The 19,574-nt window shown below is 38.2% G+C and overlaps 1 protein-coding gene across 1 annotated transcript; it reads right to left on the reverse strand.

The window, feature by feature from the left end:
* Positions 1 to 13,425, reverse strand: LOC134649165 (Bardet-Biedl syndrome 1 protein homolog). The gene is made up of 12 exons (XM_063503880.1): positions 13,255 to 13,425; positions 11,804 to 12,022; positions 11,110 to 11,310; positions 10,410 to 10,511; positions 9,695 to 9,783; positions 8,564 to 8,717; positions 7,995 to 8,154; positions 7,527 to 7,595; positions 6,452 to 6,613; positions 6,102 to 6,235; positions 4,770 to 4,901; positions 1 to 282 (listed from the first exon to the last, which is right to left on the reverse strand). Exons 1-12 carry the CDS (start codon positions 13,414 to 13,416, stop codon positions 1 to 3), a joined length of 1,866 nt encoding a protein of 621 aa, XP_063359950.1. The 5' UTR covers positions 13,417 to 13,425.
* Positions 13,426 to 19,574: the final 6,149 nt, after the last annotated feature.

Genomic DNA, 19,574 nt, shown 5'->3' on the forward strand with positions numbered 1-19,574 from the left:
TCAGGCGTCATTAGCAAAAGTTGCATTTGCATCCCCAAAGCCATCCGTATCCTGCATCTTATCATAGGGCAGCATCATCGGGTCCGTCGGGGGCATCTGCACCGACACGGCCAGCACGGGCCCCCTCCCCCCCTCCTTCAGCAGCAGTATCTTGACCAGCGCCCGCTCCCCCCCCTGCCCGGTCACGGAACGGAAGAAAATGTCCGGGTTCAGTTCACTGTCGAACACTTCTTCCACTTTGGTCGGGAAGCGGAGTCTGCTGTTTGGTGCGAGGAGCGGTACCTGGAAACAGTTCATTTATCGAACGAGCGACCGAAGCGAAGCGAAGTTCTTACATTCGACTTGGGACACGCGGCTGGCTAGGGGCACGTCCCGGCATTTCGATGTTTTTAAGCTGAACTATCAGAGGATAGTTTGATACACAATAACTAAAGTAAGTAAATTTGTTCTAATTTAAATGAAATGTAGTTGAGGGCATTATATTTTAGTCATTAAATTATGAGCAGGCTCGATCAAGGGGTTATTGAGCTAGAAGAGCTTAGAAGACTAAAAAGCAATTTGAGAGGGGTCTTGCTATTCTGGTCATCTTTTTTGCAAGAAAGTATGGTCGAGTTTGGTATCAAATGAAAGTGCTCGGCTTACACATTTATATATATTTTTTTAATTTACTATTTTTAAAATACAGTTCTATGCGAAACGCGAGTTCTCAGTTCGGGGCGAACTACTAGTAATATATCATTCGCCTTAGAGTCTATGGCAGACGATTTATGGTGTAAGACATTACACCGCCTGGGACGGAATTAAGGAAACGCAGGGATGCCCAGCACCTGCATTACCCTCTCGGCTTCACTGTCTTATCCCACAGGAAAGGCGAGCCAATACGTGTGGAGGCAGGTCGGCTGCAGGAATCTGCCGCTTATTTCAGGTTGGACCCTACTCGCGCCTTACGGATACTCCATTCCGGGTTTTATTTTGGAGTATCCTTCTCCTATATATAGTATGGATGCATTTATTGGGCCCAGGAATACAGAATAAATAATAGTACTAGGACTACTAGGTACAGAAGATCTCTAACAAAACACGTCTATTATGACAGTTATGACCGCTAGGTGGCGCAAGCGCGAGCAGGCGTCCGTTCCGTAGCGGTGCGCGGCAACTACATGGCTAGACACCAAAATTGGTGTGGGCCGCATGTACTTGTAGCGACGCGACGAAATCGCGGAGTGAGCCACGCCTGCCAGGAACTAATAACATTTGAGTTCATACGTTTTAAAATATTAGGCATAATGACGGCCGAAATCTAGCTAGATGCAAATTCATTAAAATCTATTCGTTCACAAATAGTATAGGGTCTATGAAGGTGAATTTATTCACAAACAATACAAGATTGTTTTAAATTGCACTTATATGATTAGACTAGCTGTTGCCCGCGACTTCGTACGCGTGGATTTGTATATTGGTGGTTATTTATTCTACATTAGCTTAGAACATTATGCAGCAAAATATTGCAGTAGGACGGTTAATCATTTGTTAATTATTAATATTATACAACGCATGAGACTTGTCTTTCACAACCTACGAAGTTTCTAGCCCCTAACTAAATAAAATTGTTCTCGACATAATCCCTCTCAAACCCCTTAGAAGATTTTCATGTCCTCTATTTACCTAACTACCTATTTACGAAGTTTGAAGTAAATAAAATTTGAACCCTATATAAACTTTCAACCCCTTTTAAACCATTTTAGGGGATGAATTTTAAAAAACGCTGAAATTACTTTTCTTGTATTCTAATAATATGCCTCTGTACAAAGATTCAAGCCCGTTCTCACAAAAATGTTTGAACTCCATACAAACTTTCAACCCCTTTTTAACCACCTTGAGATATAAATTTTCAAAAACGCTGAATTTATTTTTTTTCCGTCTTAAAATAATACCTTTTTATGAAGTTTCAAGTTCCTAGCTTAAAATAAAATTTGTACCCTGTACAAACTTTCAACCCCTTTTTAAACCTGTTAGGGGATGAATTTTACAAAACACTGAAATTACTTGTATTGTCTTCTAATAATATCCACAAATACAAAGATTCAAGTCCCGCGCTCAAAAAAAATTTTGATATCCATACAAAATTTCAACCCCTTTCTCGTCACCTTAGGGGATGAATTTTCAAAAACGCTGAAATTAGTTTTCTTGTGTTTAAATTTAATATCTTTTTGCAAATTTTCAAGTTCCTACCTTAAAATAAAATTTGCACCCCAAGACGAACTTTTATGCCCTTTTTAAATCCCTTAGGGGTTGAATTTCCAAAAACGTTGCAATTACTTTATTTTGTAATCGGCTATTATGCCTTTCTAAGAAGTTTCAAAGCATTTGTTATGGATTCAAACTTTCAACCCCTTTTTAACCCTGTTTGGGGATGAATTTTACAAAACGCTGAAATTACTTTTCCTGTCTTTTAATAATATCCCCAAATACAAAGATTCAAGTCCCGCGTTCGAAAAAATGTTTGATATCCATACAAACTTTCAACCCCTTTTTTACCACCTTACGGGATGAATTTTCAAAAACGCAGAAATTAGTTTTCTTGTATTTTAATATTATATCTTTTTACGAACTTTCAAGTACCTAGCTTAAAATAAAATTTGAACCACATACAAACTTTCAACTTCTTTTTAACCCTGTTAGGGGATGAATTTTACAAAACGCTGAAATTACTTTTCCTGTCTTTTAATAATATCCCCAAATACAAAGATTCAAGTCCCGCGCTCGAAAAAATGTTTGATATCCATACAAACTTTCAACCCTTTTTTCACCACCTTAGGGGATGAATTTTCAAAAACACTGAAATTAGTTTTCTTGTATTTAAATTTAATATCTATTTGCAAAGTTTCAAGTTCCTAGCTTAAAATAAAATTTGCACCCCAAGACGAACTTTCATCCCCTTTTTAACCCCCTTAGGGGTTGAATTTCCAAAAACGTCGCAATTACTTTATTTTGTAATCGGCTATTATGCCTTTCTAAGAAGTTTCAAAGCATTTGTAATGGATTCAATCTTTCAACCCCTTTTTAACCCTGTTAGGGGATGAATTTTCAAAAACGCTGAAATTACTTTTCTTGTCTTATAATAATATCCCCATTTACAAAGTTTCAAGTCCCACACTCACAAAAATATTTGATCTCCATACAAACTTTCAACCCCTTTTTCACCACGTTGGGGGATGAATTTTCAAAAACGCTGAAATTAGTTTTCTTGTTTTTTAATATAATACATTTTTACAAAGTTTCAAATTCCTAGCTTAAAATAAAACTTGTACCCCATACAACCTTTCATCCCCTTTTTAACCCCCTTAGGGGTTGAATTTTTCAAAATCGCTTCTTATCTCTTGTACACTTTATAAATGCAACCTAGTGTGCAAATTTCAACTTTCTAGCTTTTGTAGTTTCGGCTCTGCCTTGATGAATCAGTCAGTCAGTCAGTCAGTCAGTCAGTCAGTCAGGACACTTGCATTTATATATATAGATTACAATAACATTTTGACGAAACACAACCACTATCACATTACATAAGGTCAATGCGGTGAAATACGTCAAATGGAAAATTCCGTCAGCCTTTTTTTTCTGAAACAAACACTGGTAAGTTACTGGTAAGAGTTGTGCATAACTAAATTGACATGCCGAGATTCCAGGAGTCCCCGCACTAGGCTAGGCCTGTATCGCGGGAGACCAGATGTACATTGTATGTCATGCAAGTTAACTTAAGAGGAGAAAGATACCTAATTCTAATTTTAACAATTGTGTAAACTATGTAAGTCTATCTGTTATTACATTACTACTAATTTTTGTTTCTAGGTTCACCTTTAGTATCAGTTATAATATCTCAGTCTAATCAGTTATTTTTATATCTATTAAAGTTTTCAGTTAAACAGTTTTTAGAGTTATACAATTTTAGTCTAGTTTAGTTAGTTTTACATTTATTCGAGAATTGTGTTAAACAATTTTTAGAAGTAATGTCTCAGTCTCATTATAATCAAGTGACAACACACACATTATAACAAGTGAAACAGTACTTACACATTACACAATTGGTAATATTTTAGAAAAAAAACGCTTGTTGACGGAGCTTCCCGTATTAGGTACAGAAGCGTTTCTTTTTAGGGTTCCGTAGCCAAATGGCAAAAAACGGAACCCTTATAGATTCGTCATGTCTGTCTGTCTGTCTGTCCGGCTGTCTGTCCGTCCGTATGTCACAGCCACTTTTCTCCGAAACTATACGAACTATACTGTTGAAACTTGGTAAGTAGATGTATTCTGTAAACCGCATTAAGATTTTCACACAAAAATAGAAAAAAAACAATAAATTTTTGGGGTTCCCCATGCTTCGAACTGAAACTCAAAATTTTTTTTTTCTTAAAACCCATACGTGTGGGGTATCTATGGATAGGTCTTCAAAAATGATATTGAGGTTTCTATCATTTTTTTCTAAACTGAATAGTTTGCGCGAGAGACACTTCCAAAGTGATAAAATGTGTGTCCCCCCCCCCTGTAACTTCTAAAATAAGAGAATGATAAAACTAAAAAAAATATATGATGTACATTACCATGTAAACTTCCACCGGAAATTGGTTTGAACGAGATCTAGTAAGTAGTTTTTTTTTTAATACGTCATAAATCGCCTAAATACGGAACCCTTCATGGCGAGTCCGACTCGCACTTGGCCGCCTTTTTTAGATAATAATCAAATAATCATTTTAAGCAAAGTTAAGAATTCTCACCTTTATATATGGCTGCGACACCTTATAGTTGGAGGTGTGCACATGAAATAGTATGGAGAGGCCGACCACGGCCTTATCGCTCGTGTTCTCAACTTGCAGTGTCACTCGGAACACTGGACCTAATCCTTCTACCTGAAAACAATTTGATATAGTCTGTCAAGCAGGATATGTTAGTAGCAATGTAAAGTATTATATCCCTAGGAAACGAACCAAAAGCAGCAATGTACATCGAACAACGATGAAATGTAAACAAAACAGTTCCACAGATAAGATATAAATGACACGCGATTTTCGAACAATTCAAACGTAGTGTTGCTAAGCCGCGATTTTTCAAATTTGCCGCATTTTTCTACTGACAAGATTTGCTTGGGTCAAGTTGACCAACTATAGATAATAATAGGTAGTTTCTTAAATGTCTTATTACTACCTACCATAAAATTAGATGTTTAGTGAATTTAAATACCTACTTTTCTTTCCACAGGCAACTAATTACTCATCGAGACAATTGTAACAACCCCAAACACAATTAGGTTGCGTTGTTTTGTCACAGAGTTCATATGGCGACCTCCTGTCTCCATAGATCGGCTCGATGGTTCCATAATATTACATTGTCACGCGACTTAGGTACATATGTATGCAAATTTTCAGCTTCATCGGAAACCAAGTGGGTCAAATTTAACCTGCAAGATTTGATTACCTGCAGGCAACGGGACAGGTATATAAAGGTAGAAAAAAGCTCGTAAAATTATCTATGGAAGAGGACATAAAGATACAGATGTAGTGCATAATTGTTTTCCATCGTTTTTTCTCGGAAACGTTAGTATTAGTCATGCTACTTCAACCAACCTCAATACTTTTTGTACCGGGACTGACTGAAATAGCAAGACACGTTCGCACGTTTCCGTAAAAATACGAAGGAAAATAATTATGCACTACACCTGGGGCCCGTTTCTCAAAAGCTTGTATAACTTGTAATACAAGCGGATGTCACTTTTTGACAGCTTTTGTTAGAAAGGGTCTTCGACTTGTATTACAAGTTACAAGCTTTTCAGAAACGGGCCCCTGTACGTCTTGTGGTTGGTGCACAGACAAGACATCCTCCAGACTGAGCATAGTAGCGCTACCCCCTCTGCCACAAATATACGGTAGTTTTACTCCATTTTCGAGTCAAAGTGTCTTTGTGTGACGTCCGTGTCTTTGAACGGACCAATCACGGCGCGGGACTCGCTCACCTCGTCCCCCGCACCCCAGTATTTTTGGCAGCATCGGTTTCATGAAATAATTGCTCTAAACTCCGTCTAGAGTATTCCTAGTCTATGGGTTGGTACTAACCTCGGCTGCTAGCCTGATGGGTTCTAGGGCGCCGACGCCTACTGAATTATCGCTCTTCTGATGCGCCTCTAGTAGAGTTTTCGCGGCTACGAGCCGTAGGCGACTCATCTCTTGTTGAAACGATATGTGCATACCTGAAATAAGTTTTGGGCAAAAATTTCATTTTTGGATTTTTGGTACAAGCTTTTATCGCTGACTGTACTTTTCTTTCCACAGGCAAGTAATATTCATCAAGACAGTTTGCGTTGTTTAATCAGTAATCACAGAGTTTCCAACCTCCTGTCTCCATCATCAGATGTCGTGGCCGAGCCGTAAGGCGTACTCGCAATCAAAACAACTGGAAATCTTACCAACAGCGTTTTCTCTTTCCCTCACACTCTGCTCTAGAAACAGCTTGGACTTCTTGGGTATGAGCCACGGCTTCCCAGCGCTGGGCGCGGACGACTCTATGCCCACGCCATGGGCGTTGAATTCTGCTGTCCTCTTCAGAATTTTTAGCATTAGATGGCCGCCTGCAAATGGGAAAAAGGATCGAATTTAAACTGTTGTGAGGCATACTAACATTGAATAATTTTACGGTTCAGACTCACTTGTTTTAAGACTTAAGTCACTCGCGCGACATGATTCGGAGAGCCTAGGTCTCCTTTCTTAAGCACTAACAGTGCGAGCAGCGTTCACAACGGCCGTGTATCGCGTACTGCGGCGCGCGCGAGTGACTTTAAGTCACACAAAACAAGTGAGTCTAAACCGTGAAATAATTCTAAAAGGATCTTAAAAATTAAATGTAACCCTTTGAACGACACGCCTATCGAGCGCGGCGCGTCATCGTGTGCCTTGTTCCGACAAGCATTCCGTGTTCCGTGCGTGCAAGCGTTCCGTGTGCATTCCGATGCACGAAGGTTGATATTGGGCTGTAGCCGAGCGCGTCAGTTGACGTCTTTGGCGGTCAAGGGTTATTAAAGTTTACATAAAGATTTTCACTATAGAAACGTTTATTTATTTGTTGAGTTAATTATTAATTCAATTCTGTTTTACTAATTAATGATATATCATTATCTTCAAAATATTTTTGTAAACTGGGGTGACTTTGAAATGCAGGGGCGACTTTGAAAATTCTGTTTCCCCCATGTACTTACAAACTAACCTGATTTTTGCCTAAAATATTGGTAGGAACGTTGAAAGTTCTTGAGTGAGTTAGAGTTCATACTTTTTGAAGCTAGCTGTACCACTGTGTATTGAACTATAATCCCCACTTATATTATGAATGCGAAAGTAACCCTGTCTGTCCGTTACCTCTTCACACTTAAACCCGATTAAGATGACATTGTAAATATGTAGTTTGAGGCCCGAGGAAAGACATAGAATAGTTCATCATCATTCTACGCAGACGAAGACACGGGCAGAAGCTAGTATTAAAGTACTTACTTCCTGTAACAATAATGAAGACGTGCTCCTCTTGCCCAAGCTGACCAAACTTTAGGACTGACGCCACGTCTAAAAACAACAACCAGGCAATACTTTTGATCTTAAATGAGTAAACACTTCATTGTTATATCCCCCTCGACAAGTTTTTTAAACACATAATTATCTTATAATCACACCAGCTCGTAAAAGCTCTCTTTACTGATGCCAGGGTTGCATTTTATCCACAAGGGCAAAGTAGGTAATTAGATGGAAATCTTGAGGTGTTTCCTCTTTGACTTTTAAGGGATGATTTTGAATGACAAATATTTAATAGCGTTCGTTTGGATTTGATTTGTAATGTATTACAGTTAGTATTGTTCCTCCCCTCCCATTAATACGATAAAACATAAAGCACGAAAAGGTATGTAATAACTTTACCACCTTGTAAAACAAAGAAGAAATAACTATCTTATAACGCGCTAATCTTACCTCTAACAAAAATAGTATCTCTTCGTGCCTTTCCATCATACAGATGAACGTGGCCAGAAGCAAGCGACACAGCTATCAATGTAGCCCCGAGGTGCGATATCGCCACTAGCGATATGGCGATCGGACGATGCTCCAGGTTTAGGGACCACTGCTTTTTACCCTGAAAGTATGTGGCTCATTTAAACGAAGAAATACTAAGTTTCACGGTTTTCTAGAGCTAGAGAGAAGATATAACAAATCGTGGCATTAAAAATGCATAAGTTTTAATGCGAAGTGCTATGTCCAATACATAGGAATATGTTGTATGCATTATTACTGTCAAGTTTGAGTAAAGTTAGCGTGGTCTGACTCTAAGAACAAAATACTTTTCATTATGGGATTTCTGGCCTACTTATACATATCTATGGATAGATACCTAGATATTTATTTTCGTAGCACGGTATTTTAAATACTTAAATAGGACCTCAGCGATCGAATTATTTCCTTTTATCGGTAATTTTGCTACTGTCTGATTTCAAGATTTGATCACAGTCGCCCCAGTAATTAAAGTAACCCCATTTACCACATACCTTCTTACTATAGCAGGTGAGCGTATTATCGGCGCATATAGCGATTACACTGCTGTCTGCCGGTATCACTTCAATGGCAATAATATGTTCCTCCGTGTTGAACAAAATCTTTCCTTCTTTCCAACCCCTTTTTAGCAGACACACTGATTTCTCTCTGAAATAGTGAAAAAGGTCATGTCACAAGTGAATTGTTCTGTACTAAACGTCTGCCAAAAAACTGAATGGTTAATTTAATAACAAGGGGGCCTACCGCCAATTGCGGGGATCTTTCTCTTTTACTCCAATGAAGGCGTAAGTAGAGTGACAGAGGAAGATGCCCGCAATTTGCGAACTTCGATTTTCGCGGTTATAGCCAAGATAAAGTGATGGAAAGATTGGTGGTAGTGTGCTCCGGTGTTCCAGGAGACCGCGAGATCAAACCTCGCTTGAGTGCTTGAGGCAACAATATTTTTGTATATTTTTAATTTATGGGCTGAATGGACTTCCGCCACAGTAAGCACAGAGGCAATAAAAATGTGAAAATCACGCTATAGTGCTTATGTAATAATAATAACTAATGGCGTCATTCTTAAACGGCTGCTAGCTTAATCAGTTGATGAACATTGTTTGTCTCTAAGTGTTAGTGTAAGGCCTGAGTGGACGCTCGAAGCGAAGCGTTCGGCGGGGCGTGCAGCGTGGCGTCGGGCTCACAAGTAATTTGAGCAGCGTGCACTAAGGCCGCTCCTATACGCTTGCATTTGTTTAACATGCACGCCGCACGCCCCGCCCCGCTGCACGCAGCTGCTGCGAGTTGGGCGTGCAGCGGGACGGTGCGTGCGGCAAAACGTATAGTAGCGGCCTTAGTGCACGCTGCTCAAATCACTTGTGAGCCCGACGCCACGCTGCACGCCCCGCCGAACGCTCCGCTTCGAGCATCCACTCAGGCCTTAAACTAAGTCCCTATCTGTCGTTATGCCGTAGAGAGGGACAAACGACGATCGTCAGCTGATTAACTTAGCAGACGTTTATGAATAACGCCGTAAGTACATTAGGATTTTATTCATTTTGCGTGTGCTGTGTTTAGTGAGCATAAAATATCAAACTTTAAACAGTAAACTGTGCATGGTGCATTTAATAGCCATAGCCTTTCACCTGGTCGCCACAGTAATTCTATAGTCTACGCTGTACAGACCCGTTGCTATCATTTGATAAGGCGTTTTCCTCACATTACACAGCTTTGCCTGCATTAACGAATAAATATAGTTAAAATATATTAGTACTCCGTTTTATAATGTTCTATGACTTATTTTAGATTGCCCGGATTGCATTGGCAATATGTAAAGTATGCTTCTTTGCCTCCTATATCATAAATTTAAAAAAATAATTGACTGCTGAAGTAAATGGTGCTGTTCGGCCCAGTACCTTATGCGATAACTAAGACTTTTCTCTACGTAAGTGGAAAGTTACATTTCTTTTTGAGAAAATAAATTTCTTTAACCACAAGTTGCCAAGTTCTACGCTTGAATGTGCCGAACAGCGCTATCTAGTTTAACTTTCAAAACTACTGCTAAAATATATTATTGTACACTACTTTACGCGTCTCAGTATTCCTTTAACCTTTTCGACGCCGTGTCAAACACAAAAGCTGTTACGCTGATGCCACGTCACCGAAGTGTCAAAACTGAAATTGAACTTTATGCATATGCACGTAGGTCTATGTTGCTATGTGGTCTGTGACCGATTAATCGGTCTTTGGCGTTGAACCTACGATGCGGATATATCGGTCATTAGCGTCCAAAAGGTTAATAATTATTTTGAACTACGAAGTTTTGTGGACTGACGTTTCAGACGTCAAAAAATGGCTTACCTGTGACAACTGATTAAACATCTGTGATTCCAGTACAAAAACATCGCCATCTTCCGTTCCGACAATCAAACACGCAGCCGCGTGCTTGTCCACCGAAGCCAACTTGTAAGATGGAAAGAAAAGTGTCAATTTTAACCTCATAAAAACAGGATTAATTTCATTTTCAGACGTACAAGCAGGATTCTATTATGTATGTATTGATAAACTCTTTACTGTACAACTAGCGACCCACCCCGGCTTCGCACGGATTAACAAATTATACATAAACCTTCCTCTTGAATCACTCTATCTATTTAAAAAAACCGCATCAAAATCCGTTGCGTAGTTTTAAAGATCTAAGCATACATAGGGACAGACAGCGGGAAGCGACATTGTTTTATACTACATATGTAGTGATAGTGACAAAAAACAAATTTATGGCACAGGATAGGCAGTACACAGGCGAAGGGATTCCCTCTAAGGGATTTCTTCCAGTTAACCTTCGAGTTGCTTATTATGCTCATTTCCTCATTTCAAAAGTGGACTATCTCTATTTCTACCTTAGGTGAAATACCAATTTCTGACTGGTACTATCGGCGAAATATCTAATGAGAAATGGGTGACCTTCCTCCCTTGGTTAATACTGTTATAGTCCATAGATTTGAAGCTGGCAAAGGATTAGCCGTTCAGGGCCAGCTTCAAATCTACAAACTATAATTACCTTCATACTGGTAACACAAGTGATCTCTGGCAGCACCATTGCAGGCAGCTCCGGAGACTGTTCAAGATACTCCAACTGCTGGTCTGAGCTCATGCTGAGGAAGTTCTGCGATTGCTGGCTGAGGGACTTCTCTGGGAAGTGCTTTAGGCTGTCCGTGTACGATTTGACGGAAGCAGGGTTTTGATTGGCTGGGGTAAGGAGCTGGAAAAATATAGTTAGTGTTAGTGGCGATTAGATTAAGGTTTGTTTAACGTTTCAAGAAAATGTTACCCGTAGGAATATTGCAGAAATGATCTGTATTGAAGAAAAAAAAAACAGAACACAGACTAAAAGTGTCAATAACAGGGGTCCATTTCATGAACACTTAGGACTTAAACAATTAGTAAGAAAGGCCTCTGCTTGTATTACAACATACAAACAGCAACCCTATTAACTGACCATTGTTGGACCTTTTTACAAAAAGCATAAGGTCCACCGATGGACAGTTAAGAGTGTGGGCGATTTTTATAAACATTGCACCAACAATGTTTATAAAAAACGCCACCAGCTAACTCCTTTATTAACTTTTGGGAAATAGAAATTTAGCAATCCTCTCTATCTTTTATAATATAGCTAATTTTTTTTCTGTTAGTGTATGTAAGGGAAATTATTGTGCAGGTATGAAAAACTCTTAAAAAGTTGTTTTTACACCAACCTGTTTCCAAACCTCAATCTCACTCGCATTTAGCTCCACACTAGGCAGATAGTACTTATAGAACAGTTTCATATTCCTATAAATGTAGATACAAGAGCTGAATGCGACGGCAATGATCGGGAGACTGCGGGGCACATTGTCGTTGGTGTACAGACTGACTACTGCTAGCGGTAGATCGGGGAGCACCATGTCGGACACTTGCGTTACGCCCTGGAAGATCTGAAATTAGGTGAAACATTGATTTAAACTAAACGTTTTAAGTACCTACTTAATTAATAAAAAACCTAATTTAAAAAACCTGTTTAGCTAGAAAATGCTAATACTCGGTCTAAAGTCTATTTGTGGCCTAGAGTATATAATTGTGTATTGCTACATACACTTTAAATAGAAGGATATATAAGAACTAATTGCACCATCCCACTAACCCGGGGTTAAGCGGTTTAACCGCTTAACCCAGTGTCAAATTGTACTGGTAACTATCCTTGGTAACCCCAGGTTCCGGTGTTAACCGTTAGGTGCAAGTGGCCCTAACTTAACTTTGACTTTAAAGGTGTTTATTAAAATAGGAAATAAATCTTTTTACAACAATCAAAATCATATCTTACAACTTCGATATATTCTGTGTGGAGTGGCGGGAGTGTACATTGGACAGAGCCAACTGGCAGAAAAGAGGGGAGGCGGTCAGACTGTACGAAAGGGGGGGCTGGGACTTAGAATTTTTTTTGACAAAGTGGTATCATTATGACACTATTTTTAAATGATTGTAATGTGTAGATCACGTCAAAATAAGCATCTTTTATTGGAAAAACTTTTCTCTAAAATAAAAAATGGCCGAGTTAGACGCGACCAAAGATTGATGTTTTTAAAGGGAGCTGGGACTTGTAAAATTGTATTATTATAAAAACGTCGGTTCTGGCGCTTCGCCGGCCGCTGCCGCGGCACGCTCGCTTCGCTCGCTCGGCTCGCGCGCTGTATGGTCGCAGTTCTACCTAACACTCCTCCTCGCTTCGCTCGTCGTCGTACCTACTCCGACCTGCCTTAAAAGCCTGGCCTGCCTTAAGCTCTATCTCCGCCATTTTCAGTTTTAGTAAAAAGTTTTCCAAGTAAAAGTTGCTTATTTCGATGTGTTCTATACATTAAAATCATTTAAAATATATGTCATAATGACACCACTCTCAATGAAAATTTTCTAAGTCCCAGCTCCCTTTAAAAATATCAATCTTTGGTCGCGTCTAACTCGGCCATTTTTTATTTTAGAGAAAAGTTTTTCCAATAAAAGATGCTTATTTTGACGTGATATACACATTACAATCATTTAAAAATAGTGTCATAATGACACCACTTTGTCAAAAAAAAATCTAAGTCCCAGCCCCCCCTTTGCTACAGTCCAACCGGGGAGGCCTTTGGCCAGCAGTGGGACACACTAATAGGTTGAACAACAAAAAACTTACCCTCAACTTGGGTCCATCCTCATCCCTCCCCAAGTCTCCCAATAGCAACCTATATTCGTTGTCATTGTGCAAATCCACCAAGCACAAGTTGGACGGAAGCGCGTTCAGGTCCACGTCGTCCGTGCCCACTTCCACGTCCAACCAACGGGTCATGCTGCTCATTAATTAACTAATTAAAAGTTACAATTACGACATTTACGACGCAAAGTTTAATGTTTACATGCCGTAACCATGGTGAGGCGAATTCATGTGATGTGATAATTACTTTGACATTCGGTTTTGTGAGTTGCCATGTACTACTTGCAAAAAATCCTTAAAGATTAAAGTTAAATTGCCCTATTTTGTACGACCGAACTGTCATTTTTGTTTAAGATTGGACCAGATTGGTGCACAAATATAACGATTTAGTGGATAATAACTAACCCAAATAAATTACATATACTTGGACAATCAGATCTTGACAGTAGAAAAAGGCGGCAAATTTGAAAAATGTAGGCGCGAAGGGATATCGTAATCGTACCATAGAAAATTTGAATTTCGCGCCTTCTTTTACTGACAAGATTTGGTTGACCAGCTATAGGTTGTTTTTGGTATGTTCATATGTAACACATTCCTGACAGAATGTCTCAACTTGTTTTTAATTTTGTCACATTGCGTATGTTCTGTCCCTCACAGTTGCACACGTATATTCCATCTACAAAAAATCCTATATCTATGCAAAAATTGAATTCCTGGTAACCCAACAGCTGTCATAGTGACAGCAGATCCGGTCCGTAATGAGCATGTAAAGAAGTGTAATGAGCGTAAAATTTTGAAGTGACCTAAAAAAGATAAAGCAAAAATGCTTTATTTCATGTTATTAGTGCAAATCAATGTATTTTAATTTTCATACTCTAGTTTTTTATTTGATTTTTTTGCATAGTAATTACAAAAAGGTCAAATATAGAAAAAACAATTGTATGATTTGGACCATCAATTGGTGATTGATAATGGCTGTATGGACATTGACATACAAATATTTAAAAGCAAAAAACAGTTTTATTTGTTTTTTTGGTGATTTTTTGGCTCGTTGTTTCAAAGATACAATATGTAAAAGTTTCCAAGTTTAATTTTAACAAATGATTTACCACTTTTAATCGCATAATTATAATGTGAGGTGTTATACTGCCCTGTTGCTGTTCAGTTTGGTAAGTTTTTGATATTCATTTCTGTTTGCGTTTATGATCCTAGATCTTAGACTGTAGTAATTTAAAAAAAATATTTAAAAAATATAAAGTGATGCTGAATGTGGAATGCACTGCAGGTTGCTGGAATTTTTTGCCTTGGGACTACCTATGGTACCATTGAGGTATATACAAGAGACGACATCTCGAACAAAATGTTTCCGCACCTCAGAGAAGTGCATGCACTTCTTTGCTTTTAGTACGTCACCGACCACTGACGAGATGCCACACATGTACAGAAAAAAAAAAATTAAAAAATGCCTTCATGTGTGTTAAAAAGTTGCAACAATAGCACAAGAAAATATAATAAAAGGGATGGAATAACATTTCACCGGTGTGTCAAAAAGCTGGAGGAGGCCTTCACCCAAGAGGGGATCCCAAAATAATGTTATTTTAGTTGACTGTTACAACATGGTTACAACTGTTCAAAGCTTGGAGGATACAACTAAACGGAGTAGCCATTAACAGGCTTTCCCCTCTGTCGAAAATAGGCGGCCAACGGTCATACACAATGTATGGACTGACGTTTATCTGACATGGCTATTTTTACGTTACGCATACATTTGACGTTCCCCTCCCCCGCAAAAATCGGCAGACTGTTTTGTACAGAAAATTACAGACATGGTGTCTCCGTTTGATTATATCCTCCAAGGTTCAAAGGGATCACAAATAAAAGGCTTTTTTATTTTATTTTATTTTTATTTATTAACATTTCACTGGTAAGCAATGGAATAACTGTTGATTTACTATTATTTAGTTTTCAAAGTAAATGTTTGGTTGTAGAAAAGGTCTTGTATGCAACGTTGTTTGACTGAGTCAAAAAATACTCGTGGCGTCTTTATTAATAATTTTCGGCTTCGCATGCATGCATGCACTTCTCTGAGGTGCGGAAACATTTTGTTCGAGATGTCGTCTCTTGTACCTACCTCAATGTATGGTACGGTCATTTTCTGAATTTCTGCTTAGAATCTTAATAAAACTTATCCCCAAGCAAGGGCAAAACAATATACAACAAAGGTATTTTTATTGCCATGGAGATCAGATAAATACAATCCCTTGAGTTACATCTTGTACCATATTTGCTTATATCTGATGGATTAAAATGTACTGTAATGTAATGGCACATTTTAGAGGAAGTTGAAGTACTTATGAGCAAAAGGATGTTGCTCAATCGAATTACCCCATTAATTACCTCATTAATAATGGGTTCCATATTTTATTATTAAACTTTTTTCCCAAAGTACAATAATATACAAATGGCGGATTTAATGCCTTATGGCATTCTCTACCAATCAACCATATACCTATGAAAACTTGAAAAGTGAGTTTTCAATATTCTTTTTTCAGTCGAGTTGTAGGTACTTAGTATATGTGTAAACATGCAGTTGCAGATACTTATACCAGTGTTTAAAAAAACCTGTTGCTGTTGCTAACTTAGGTACCTATAGAAACGTGTGACACTACCCATACAATATTAGATACTGTATGAACTGACTACCACCAAAGACGTATATAATTCGATCCGCCGTATAAGATGCATAAAGTCTAAGGAAAAACGTGCCTCGGAAATCAAGAAAAGTCATTCTCGGATAGATGGCGCCACACCTATGCTCGACTAGATAGCGTTGAAGACACCGTTTGATATTTTAACACATAAAGTGTCATTCAATTCAATAGAACTTGCTAAATATGTAAACAAACTGCCATACTAAAATTTACACTGAATGTCAATTTACTAGTAACTTTTGTTTACATAGTTAGCAAGTTCTATTGAATGACACTTTAGGTATCAATGAAAGAACATGGGTGAAAATCATATAAAAAACATTTTTCCATATATTTTTTGATATTTTTATACAGTACATTTTCTTTTACTATTTTTAATCATGTGTCGAAAGATGGCAGTAAATTTACTGTGACTACAAAATTTACTATGACAGTAAAGTAACCCTCTATACTTTCTATTCTCTTTGCTATCACTAAGAAACTAAGAGTTAGGTTTTTAAGATCATATCATACATTTCTGAGCCCTATCCGTATTTTCGATGTTGATCTTGAAAGTACAAACACCTGCTAATACCTTCTGGATGACTCATCGATCGCCCTAACGGCATTCCCTAGGAACCTGTACCATTATCCACGCAGTTGAGCACAAATAAACCTTATTGCAAACGTATAAGGTCTACCTATGATCAGTAATGTTGTTTACTTTTCATAAAACCACTAGAGTAGCACTTCGTGGACACAGTTGGTTGACTGATTGAAAACCTTATTGCAACCAGATAAGGACTATTAACGGTTAGAGAAGCCTTTTGCTCTTGTAGGCCATTTTCAGTTAACAAGATCATTGCCAATCTACATGTAGTCTTAACCGGCAGAAATCCAGCAAATATTTATAAGCTCTTTTGGTATGAGTGAGACAGATTTTCGTGCGTCGCAACGGCACGGCACGGCACGGTCTTAACCGACTTAGGTTACGGGAATGTTTATTGACGTTTTGGTTTTAAAGTACTATGTTCTGGTTTTATTTTATTCGTGTCTAGAGGAAACGGCGGCTGACTCACCAACCAGTCTGTGATTACAGACTTTGCTATCATAGCGGTTTGTGAATAGCCAATACTGGTGTATCAGGTGGTAAAACAGGACCAGTTAATATAATGAGAGGGGAGAGTCTAGGGTTGTAGTGCCTAATAAAATAATTCAGTGATTATTTTGCAAATTTTTCAAAAAAATAAACGTATTATATAGTTTGTTGGTCGTTATTCTGTCTCATACATTAAGGCAAAGGTCTGTGCCTTAATTTACCGGTACGTTTACCATCAATACCATCATCATATCATATCAGCCTTTTATCGCCCACTGCTGAGCATAGGCCTGCTTCGAGTACGCCACTTATCCCGGTCCTGAGCCATTCTCATCCAGAAGTGACCAGCAATCTTCCAAATATCGTCCACCGAACGAGCCAACCAAAACCAATAGGTACCATCATAAACTCTAAAACATATAAACGCTCTCTAATATTCGAGCGATACACAGGCAGATCAAAAACAATTGATTTTCGTTTTTCGTGGTAGGGTCTCGCAAAATTTTCCTATCTTTATTTTTGGGGAGAGTTCGTAAAACGCACGGTTACGGTGGTTGTTTTCTTAGTATTCCTCGTTCTGAGCTATATTTCCAGCTTAACTCTTAAACGATGAATGACGACTGATACTTACCGTTATATTCATTATGTTATTTTTTAACAGCGAATATATTAGCGATACCATTATTTGCAAATCAATTCAGAGAGTTACATCACTACCTTAATGAAATAGCCCCAGGGGGCAGTATTCGCGGATCTATTACACATCAATATTTTTAGCCAATTGTATACCGAAGAATAATTGCTAAAATAGGTTTTAAAATCAAAGAAACTAGTGTCCATAACTCATATTCTTGGTCAAGCTAGAATACTAAACATCTAATTAGGAGTCATAAAACAAACCGCTTTTCCACTTCAATACTGCTATATCATCAAACCTTTACCTTATAATCGACCTTATTAAAGACACACAAGAACTGTTTTTGGCTTGACAACTAGATCTTTAAGACTAAATATTGAATTAGCAGGTATGTATGTGAGATGGTATCTTAGTTAGTACTAAGGCGAGACAATGGGAAAGCGGCCTCCGGCCTCGATATCTCCCGGTTACGAAACGGCCTTGCTTTGCTACTGTTTGTTTTCAGATTTGCATGATGATCAAATTTATGTGACACGGCGTTGGCTTTATTATAATTGCTGTGTAATATGATTCATGAATAATACGTGTTATTTAATAGGTATGATCCATTTTTAGAGTTACGTAGATAACACAAAAGGAAAAAACGGAACCCTTATAGCATCACTTTGTTGTCCGTCCATCCAGCTGTCCATCCATCCGTCTGTTTGTCAAGACCCTTTATCTCGGGAACGCGTGGAGGTATCGAGTTGAAATTAAAACCATATACTCAAGTCTACAGTCCCTTGAAGCTGTGAAAAAAAAATCAAATTTCTAAGTTAATGTAAAAAAAAGATACGGCCGTTTATGCCACAAAAAACATCAATTTCGACACTATCTAGGGAATCTAAATTTATAGGGACTTCCCGTTGACCTAGAACTATGAAATTTGGCAAGTAATATCGTCTTACATTACAAATACAGGGGAAAATAAGAAAACTGTAAATTGGTAAAAACATTTCATGTAAAAACTGTGTCGAGTAAAGTGACTCAAAGGAGTTTAATTTAACCAACTTAGTAGTAAAACTGCATTCGGATAAACAGAAGTTATTGTCACCGCTACCGCAATAATTGGCAAATCTATAATAGGCTACATGACTAATTTTCATTTATGGTATCAATCGATCGGGTTTGTTTTTAGGATCAAATGTCTATATGGGACCCATTGCATTAAAGTAACACAAAAGTTAGAAATTGTAGTCAAAGGCCGACAGTCGCACTTCACTCGCGAAACGCCCTATACAAAACGGCCAGGGGCCGTGACGTCATCGCCCATCTTGTAGTATGGACAAAACAAGAAAATTGCGTTTTTGTCGGTGAAATATTGCGTTTATATATATAGTTGCTATACAATATTTTTTTGGATGAAATGTAAGGAATCGAATGGTACCCTTACTTTTATCGTATTTTGGAAGTAAAAAAAAACTTAAATTTTGAAACTTTCAGGTATTCTTGTAATTTTTCAATATTTTATTTTAATATCCACATTATTGTGATAAATTGCTCGTTTGCTATTTATTTTACTAGATTTTGTTATAAAATTCAACATGTGTCATCATCCCTATTTGTTCTCCAAACATTCCCACTGAATCCGTCACAAGACAAAAGACACACACAACTCCGAAATGGAATCAATACACCGGCAAATTGGTTGCAAATGTTCGCAGTGGCATTATGGCATGCGCCGGCGACGGAAATGGCATCTGCTGCTCGTTATGTAACTCGTTACTTTTTGTCTGCACCTTAATACGAGTAGGTAGAGTTCCGTTCAAATATAATCAAAATAAAATCAAATGTTATTTATTTTCATGCAACTAAGGCCCATATACAGGCTAAGGGT

The sequence above is a fragment of the Cydia amplana genome, chromosome 6 (genome assembly GCF_948474715.1).
Source record: "Cydia amplana chromosome 6, ilCydAmpl1.1, whole genome shotgun sequence".
In the NCBI taxonomy this organism is placed as follows: domain Eukaryota; kingdom Metazoa; phylum Arthropoda; class Insecta; order Lepidoptera; family Tortricidae; genus Cydia; species Cydia amplana.

What these genes read in the sequence shown, in the direction of transcription:
- LOC134649165 (XM_063503880.1), bottom strand. Translation starts at nt 13,416, where the DNA reads ATGAGCAGCATGACCCGTTGGTTGGACGTGGAAGTGGGCACGGACGAC. An exon ending in CTTCATTATTGTTACAGGAA is followed by an intron (nt 6,614 to 7,526) that starts GTAAGTACTTTA and finishes TCCCATTTGCAG; the next exon opens with GCGGCCATCTAATGCTAAAA. An exon ending in TGTCGCAGCCATATATAAAG is followed by an intron (nt 283 to 4,769) that starts GTGAGAATTCTT and finishes AACTGTTTCCAG; the next exon opens with GTACCGCTCCTCGCACCAAA.